Source organism: Limulus polyphemus, unplaced genomic scaffold (genome assembly GCF_000517525.1).
Source record: "Limulus polyphemus unplaced genomic scaffold, Limulus_polyphemus-2.1.2 Scaffold4252, whole genome shotgun sequence".
Taxonomy (NCBI): domain Eukaryota; kingdom Metazoa; phylum Arthropoda; class Merostomata; order Xiphosura; family Limulidae; genus Limulus; species Limulus polyphemus.
In genome coordinates, this window is record NW_013669862.1 from 31,347 (window position 1) to 40,062 (window position 8,716).

The 8,716-nt window shown below is 30.3% G+C and overlaps 1 protein-coding gene across 1 annotated transcript in view; it reads left to right on the forward strand.

The window, feature by feature from the left end:
- The window catches only part of LOC106470854 (RNA polymerase II-associated factor 1 homolog), a 34,333-nt gene extending 28,630 nt beyond the window's left edge, over positions 1-5,703 (forward strand). The window contains exons 9-11 of the mRNA XM_022399495.1: positions 3,645-3,747; positions 4,441-4,522; positions 4,921-5,703. Of these exons, the coding sequence (XP_022255203.1) occupies positions 3,645-3,747; positions 4,441-4,522; positions 4,921-5,237 (502 nt within the window). The 3' untranslated portion in view covers positions 5,238-5,703. The remainder of the gene's footprint in view (positions 1-3,644; positions 3,748-4,440; positions 4,523-4,920) is intronic.
- The last annotated feature ends 3,013 nt before the right edge of the window (positions 5,704-8,716 follow it).

An 8,716-nucleotide genomic window follows, 5' to 3' on the forward strand; every position in this document is an offset into this window, starting at 1 on the left:
CTTGGCTTCCATTATTTTCAGGATTTTTAGGAAAGGGACACTTTCATCTCTGATGTTAATATATACATTGTGTACAGACTGCTTTTTTATACTTAATTAATTACACACACTTAAAGTGTACAATTTTATGGCAAATGAAGAACTTGCATAGGATACTGAGATGTGTATGTACTTGTTAAAGGCCACAGTTATCAGCATATACTGCATTGAAAGTGAAACATGGTATCTTTTGTAGTTCAAAATATTCGTAATACGTGCTTTTACACTGATAAAGAAATGAAAGGTTGCTAGGATAATCTACACCACACTAAGTGAAAAACTCATTGTTTTCATTAATGTTTGTGATGGACTATTTTGTGACTATGGAATTGTCATTCCTGCTGTAAGGTGCGGCACATGTGGTACTTCCTACTTAACAGCTTCTACCTAGGTAAGATTGAGACATGGCCTAAATGGCTGTGACCTTCAACCCTACATTGTTAACTGGACTTTTGATAAGTTAGTAATCATGAGGTTTTCTGTATAAGGCCAAAACTCTAAAATGTAGTTATCTAGTACCTACATTATGACCAGAAAGAAAACTTGAACTCGTAACTTTTTAACTTGGAAGACTACCTGTTGGATAAATATGAGGATCTACTCCTGATGCTTCTAACTCTAATAAAAAAAAAAACCTTCCTGGTGCCTAGCCTAGTGACATTACTCATCCAGGTTGTGCAGCATTTAGCAAAACTCATGGTGTTGGATGAGTGCAAAACAGAGGAAGTATCTACTACTACTTTGGCTTCATCTACCATTTTAGGCCCAACACCAATAGATGTTGACATCTTGAAATGACACTGGTGCCCTGTTGAGTATGCTAAACAAAAATGGTGGATCAGGGTGAAATTAAAAGAGAAATGTTTAGAGAGCAAATAGGGTCTCCAGAACCCCACTGCTCTCTAGAGGCTGAATGTAAATGTTTTATAGCTGCTTAGAGGATTTTCATTCATCACAAGATGTTTTTAGGAAGAATTATGAAACGTTCTGCTTATACAAGGTCATAATGATGTTACGCTGCTCAACAAACCTTTTTATTTATTTACAGTACTTGAATCTAACAAGTAGTGTTTGTGTGTTCTGTAAGTGAAGTACACTATTCTTTCATTAATGTTAATTAATTAATAGCATTTTAATTTTTACATCTAGTTCAATGTTTGAATTTAGCCATTTCTCTGCATAGTATTTTCTTAATTTCTCTTGCATTTTATATTTTGACCAGTGTCATGTTTGTGTTTCAGTTTTGCATTGCTTTGTTTATTTTCTGAATCAGTTCTGTTTTATTGTGTGTAATTTTTTATGCTGTTTTATTTATTTCAGGTTTCTGCAATGGATTTGATTTTATACTGTATTTAATTCTCTACTTTTATATAATACTGTGTTTTGCTCAGCTTTTCACTTAGTTTATATTGGTTTTATTTCATTTTGAGCCATCTTAAATTATACTGTTTTTTTTTTTATTGTGTACACAGTTTTGATTATTGTGAATTAATCTGTATATAAGAGGATAAGGTCCGTCTTTCCACAGAATTCCTCCTACAGTTTAAGTCCAACTTGGATGAAACTTTGCACGATTTTTCAACATTATAAGGAGAAATTCTAACAAAGTTTCTTTACAATTGGGTCTTTTATGAAAAAGTTTATTTACTGCACGTGTCCACTTTTGTAAAGAAATAAGTCAATAACAGCTTTATATTGCACCAAAATGAAAAATGTTTTAAAAATAGACCCTTGCTAAACTTATAAAAATAATAGGAATTTTATAGGATTTTTTCCTAAATTGCTTCTTTAATGGAAAAATGTTACTTCTTTCCTATTTAATAATGTACATTTAATATTATCAGTGAAATTATGTTTTTAATAAAATGTCTAAAATTGTGGTAAAGTGAGTTTAATGCAGAATTTGAAAGTGAGTCTTCCTAGCGGAGAATCATTGTGATATTTCAGAATAAAAGTAACTTTTTCTTCCAGAGAATCCAAGTGTAGGTTACAAATTGAATTGTTCTCTGACACAAGTAACCACAAGTCCATCATGCAGAGTTCATTGCATACAAATTTCCAGGAATTTTGTAGTAACTTGATCTTCGTAAGTTACACGTGTATTTTTTACTTCAATAAGGGTATAAATTGATCAAAAATCATGATGCCAAAAATTTCCAAATGGAAAAGTGACTTACGATGGAGAAAGTAAATGAAACGTCACAATGCAAGTTACAGAAAGAAACAGATAGGCTTGTTCACCAAGTTATGAGGCAAGACCCAGTGAGAAGAAGCCAGGAACAAACTCGAAATACTGAAACACATAAAATTGCTCACCAAGATCCTGACCAAACAGCTGTCTGTAGGGTGGTCTTTCTGCTAGTATCTTATAAGCTATGCTCATTTCTTACTTGTATATCATTTAATTATTTTTGTGTTTTTCATTTTACATTTTTATTGGAAGAATGACTGACTGTTAATATATTCTTTTTTTTTATTTTGAGTTGATCTTGTATCGTTTCTTTTCATTTTGTTCAGTGGTTTCATATTTTCTGCTGTTTTTATTATGATTAATTCTGTAATAGGTTTTTCAATTTTATCTCTTATTTTAATTTCCATTTTGATTTGATATACAGTTTTAGTTGTTTTCATATATTTTAGTAATTTAATTTTGTTTCACTGATCACTAGAACCTGTATGCGTAATAAGGTTTGCTTTTGTTGTGTATATGTAAATATTACAGTATTGTGCTTGTAGTTTGTTTACTTCAATGTTTTGTTTTGAGGTTTGGGTTCAGGAAGGCCTAGAGATAAGGAAAGGGGGGAGGTTGTTACAGTTGAAAAAAACTGTGATATTTCATCCTTCCTTAATTAGTAAAGAATATATCTTTATTTAGTTAAATTTTTGTCCAGGTGTTATTCACTTAGTTGGTGTTCTCTTGAATGGGATGTGTAAGGTCATAAACCTTTGCTAAACCACTGTGAAAGTTTATACTTGTTTAACCCTATTTCTGTATCATCATTACCTTTGAGAATGGATCATACTCAAGTTGAGGGGGTAGTACAAACTTTTTGTGAATTGGTATGATCTGGAAATTTATGAATATATACAGTAGCATAATTGTTGATGCAGATAATCTAAGTTTGTATGATATCATGTATGATATCATTGCATCTAACTTAACAGTATGACTTATCAGAGTTTTTGCTGCATTCTTTTCTGATGTAGATATCCCCCTTGCTTCAGTTCCAGTAACCAGTTTGTTGAAGAGCCCAGCAAATTCACTTGTTCAGTTTTATTCAAGTCTTTTCCTTTGCCATCCAAGTTCATTTTGTTCTTTTGTAAAACACTTCCTGATTCTGATACATACTGTGGATACTTATAGTATAAGTTATCTGTAACACATTAGTTTTCATGGATATCACAGCCATATATTTTTCTCCAGTGAACATTATTTGAAAATCTATATTCAAGTCTATGTCTCTTTAAATATATAATTTCTGTAAGAGATATACTTGATTTTTTTTTTCACTTATGTTTTTGAAAATTTAACTTAAGAAAGATATCAAGTAAATGTGATACATTTCTATGAACTGAGAATTGATTCACTTGAATATACTTTACAGGGTTCGTCTAAGTAAAAGAAGACTCAAGCCTGGTACTCAGCCTAGCAAGTCAAGGTTGGTTGTACGACACCGTCCACTCAATGAAACAGAGATGAAGACTCAGGTAAATTATGAGGTTTGCTTAAGAAAAAATTTTATGGCGTACTGGAAAAACTCAACAATCTACCTAATATGTTGCATGTATAGGTCTAGCAAAATTCAATATCTTGAGACCAAGTCATATTTAATTTTTCACGATCTTAAGCAAAATTTTACTGTGGTATGGAATTATATACTTGCAAATAGCATACAATCAAATCATTAAGTTAATTTGCTTTTTTTAATGCATTTTTTTTATGCATTACTATTCATAAACAGTATTTGATTATTACATTGTTTAATGTTAAAATGGTGATAACTCTTTAATAATATATTTAGCCTTTGATAAACATTAATAAAATCTCATTTAAGCACATGGTTACAATTTAATTTTTGTTTTTATTATTTGAATCAGGCATTATATTTAAGTAAAGAAACTTAATAATTTAAAAAATTACCCATTTTTTGTTATTTAAAAGTTTTGGAATTATTTGTATTTTATGTTTCATATCTTTATTTTAAATATGTTTAAATATTTCCAAGAGTACTTGCAACACCTAGTGATGTTTGGAGTTTAAATTTATTTCAAAACTTCAAGAGGCTTATCAGAAAGAGACTGAACAAAGTACACAATCAACCACAACACACTAGAAATTAGACTGGTATCAGTGTTGTTTATTACACGTAACTGCCAACATGAGTTTTTTTCTTTTAATAGGAGATAAGAATGACACAGTTAGAACCTCCCCAAGAAGAAGAGGAGGTTGAAGAGGAAGTTCAGGAGCAGGAGGAGGAGGAAGGTAATAAATATAAGACTTTTAAATAGATTTATTCCTTATTATATAAAACATTTCATAAAAGATGAAATAATTTTTTAACACTTTTTTTTATTTAACCAGCAAAACTTGCTTCTTATTTAAGAAAAGGCTTTATTTCACATTTATAAAAGGAAGTTTTTAGTTTTCTGAGGTGTGTAATTAGTTACTTATTGTAGATGTAAGGGTAGGTTTAGGATGAATATCGGAAATTACCACAACCATTGCTGTTGTTTGGTGTATTGTTTTTATTTGGTTATTAATGTTTTCAATGGATTATTTGTTGTTTAAATTTTGCTCTTATAATTGTGATGAACTTTTCAATAAGTATGTTAATTATAAGTTAAATATGATATTTATGGACTTTCCCTTTATTTTTTCAGGTGAAGAGAAAGATCAGAGTGAACATGAAGAGCAGGAGGAAGATGAAGTTGAGAAAATTGAGGAGGAGCAGAAACATGAGAGTGAAGATGAGGAAGAAGAAGAAGAGAAACAAAAGGAGAATGAGGAAAGTGAGGAAGAGAATGATGCCAAAGCTAAGCCCAGTAGTAGTAGCAGTTCAAGCAGCAGCAGTAGCAGTAGTAGTAGTAGCAGTGAAAGTGACAAGTCTTCTAGTGAAAGTGAAGTTGAAGAGGAAGAGGAAGCCAAAAAACGTCGTGATGAAGAAGAGATCTTTGGAAGTGCTAGCGATAGTGACTGAATTTCTCAGGATGGGAACTTTAAAGGTTTCAGAACATAAAATGTAATGTTTTTACAAGCAGTAACATATATAATGTTGAGAAGCTATTTTAGCGCAACAGATCGACTTTTCTAATGATGAAAACAAATTAGCATGATATGCAATTCGTTTTGAAAATAAATAACACCAAAGGATTAGCACTTCATATAGTTTTAAAATATTGATTTTAAACAATTTGATTGTTTCATTTTCAAAATAAGACATAGGCATATCAGATGCAAGAAGAAACTGTTTTATTTATAATGTTAAAATATTGCCTTTCTAATTAAAAATTATGTGCCGGGCATGTTAAAGTAAGTTTTTTACAGAGATATGTCAGCTTATTCTCAGTACTGAAAGTTTCACTTCAGCAGATATGAATGTGACCATGGAATAAACTGGAGTTTTTAGTCTACTCATGAATAAATATAACAGCCTTTTATTGTGATTTCTTTTAAGGACCTTCTAGAAATTTCCACTGTAACAAAGTAATTTGTTGAGAACTTTTTCATTATCTTATTTTGCTTTTATCATCAATTCAACCATCAAATATATATTCAGCAATGAGTTCCAGTGTGCTGAAGATGATGAGCAGTGAACTTGTTGCTACTATTTCAAGAAATTATCTTACTCTAATGGATGTAGCATGTATGTCAGTTTCTATGTATGTAACTAAAACTCCCACAACATCTGTTGAATGGCACCACAAACAAAAAATCCATAGAAAATTTTACACTTTGGGTATTCAAGATTCAGACGATTAGAAAAATAACTGTGGTATGTGCAACAACCATTTCTTTATAATAGAACACAATTTTAAATAAAAGTACTCTCCTCACAACAAGAACAAGACTTTCTCTAGAACTGTATGTGATGGTTTAATTATATATCTTTATTAATGTAATTTTTAAATGTAGTACTGAGAAACTGGAGTTCTTAAACTGTTATTTTTTCAATAAACGGTACCACTTTTAATATATAAAAACATTACAGTTTATATCAGTAAAAAATTATGAAAATTTTGAGTTCTGTACATTGAATCATTTTGATGCAATGAGTTGCATGTGACTAAAGAGCACAATCAGAACACTTTTCTTGTGCGGTACTTCCCAGAAATAAATCCTTTTTTAGAAAATGTTTTTTCAATGAGGTATGAATACTATGATTAGTAATTACTAGCACAAACAGCCTCCCATAGAGCAGTGTTTCTGCTAGTTTTTTAATAACTATCAAAACATTTTCAAAGTTAGGAATGGCAACAGATAGCTTTATTAGCTTTGCCATACACAAACAATAAAAAAAATTCTGAAATATTAAGCATACGTGAAAAATAGATAGTTATTTTCCTGTGCTCGCTGTTTCAAATTAATGGTCTTTGTTTGCTTCCAGAGGTTGAATTTGTCTTTTTTTTTTATATATATTCCTTACATAGGTACACTTGTTAAATTAAGTTGCATCTATGGATGAAAAGAAAAACAGTTGTGGTTGAAAGCTCAGCCAGAATGAATGCTTATATGAAATATTGTTCAATTGTATATCTTGTTTTTAGCTATATTAATATTCTGTATACATCTGATATTTAAAGTAAAATCATTGATTGTGTTTTAGTCAGACCATTATTTTGCTTCCAAGTAATCAGATAAATAGGTTCCATTACTAAATGACAAAATTGTAATAAGAGTTTGTGATGTTATTCTGGTTATTTTCGATGTTATTCTGGTTATTTTCAATTCTAGCTAGTGAAGAGACACTGGTATATTTTGAATAAGTATTTTAATTGAAAGAAATGATTCCATGGAAATAGATGAAACATTTGGCTGAATTATTTATTAACTATTATAAACAAACAGAATTCCCTAAGTTTACAAGCTCATAAGATAACAGCTAGGTAGTGTCTATCAGTTTGTTTACATTCTTAATTCTTGTTAGTTTTTAACATTCAAATTGGAAATTAAACCTAGATGTCTCCATTTAGTACACTGTATATAGATTCTAATAGAACACTGCTATATTTTCAGTTGATACTCTCTTAACTTTTTCACCTGATATCGTTGGCTTTAGACATTGTGATAACACAATTCCTTAAACCTAAAGTCCAAAGAAACTATGATTCTAAAATGGTTGTGTCTATATTATCTTCATTTTTCCTACAGAGTTTATTAGATGGAATCATGATACTTTGGATTTATGTGGACTAACAGTGGTTGGAGAAATTTTTCCTCAATGCCGAATTCCTTGTTGGGTTTGTTTTTTTTCAAATAACGTGCACGTAGTGGTAGAAAATGTAAGCTATACATGATTTGGAATTGAACTCTGTGTGGTATGTAATGTAAAGAAACAGTGGGATTACCAAATCACAATAATTTAAAAAACATTGTCTTGTATTCTTTGTAAAAGATTGATTTGTACTATACTGTAGCTATGAAAATATCCAGTACCAATATCACCACATTCTTAAAGTGTACAAAGTTACTTGTCTTTTTTTAAGTTTGCTAAAAAATATAAAACAATAATTCAGAGAAAAACGTGAAATGTTTGAATTTATGAGTAGGGTGAAATATTGTGTATTGGTTAGTTTCTAGGTTAGTATCCCGGTGATAAAAATGTGTATTTATCAGTGCAAATGTCAGTTAGTAAGTTTTGTTAGCATCCATCATTGAAAAACATGTATATATAATTAAATCATTTCATTTTTGGTCCAGAGATTACTATGCTTGCTATGTGAATCCAAGGTTTGTGGTAAGTAGGCTTTGAGTGCACTAAAAGTGATGTCCAAATCCCACTAGTCATTCAGATAAGAGTATCTTTAGAATTGGTTGTTGGTGGTGTTAACTAGCTGCCTTCTCTCTAATTTATCAGTCCAAAATCAGAGACAATTTTGCACAAATAGCCCATTGTAGCTTTGTTTGAAAGTCCTAAAACAAATAAATTATCATTAGATTTCTTTCATGAGTATATATTTTGGAATGCTTTACTTTTTGGCATTTCAAAACGTGAATTAGGAAAAACATTAGTACTGTAATACATCATATTTTAACCAGTTAAACCTGACTTTAAATTTATCATTATTTTGCCTTTTACACATATTTGTATCTGAGAATTGTCAATCTTAACATTACACTGGAAGGGATTTCAGAAACTGTGATAAATATTTTTGTTTATATATATATATATACATACACGAGTTTCAACTTTTTCTAGGACTTATTGCATTAATTCACTAAGTGATATACCTAGTTCCAATGTTATAAGCAACTGCACATGAAGATTTAAAGTAATTTTAAAAACTGTAAGGGACCACCATCTAGTCTTCTAAGCAAAAGGTGTTCAGTATGAACTATAGTAGTAATGCTAATCGAAACGCATAGTTTATTTACATATGTTCTAAATCGTGTATTTGATTTAAACGAATTAAAAAAAAAAAGATGTAAGAATGTCAGAACTGACAATAGTTTTTAAAA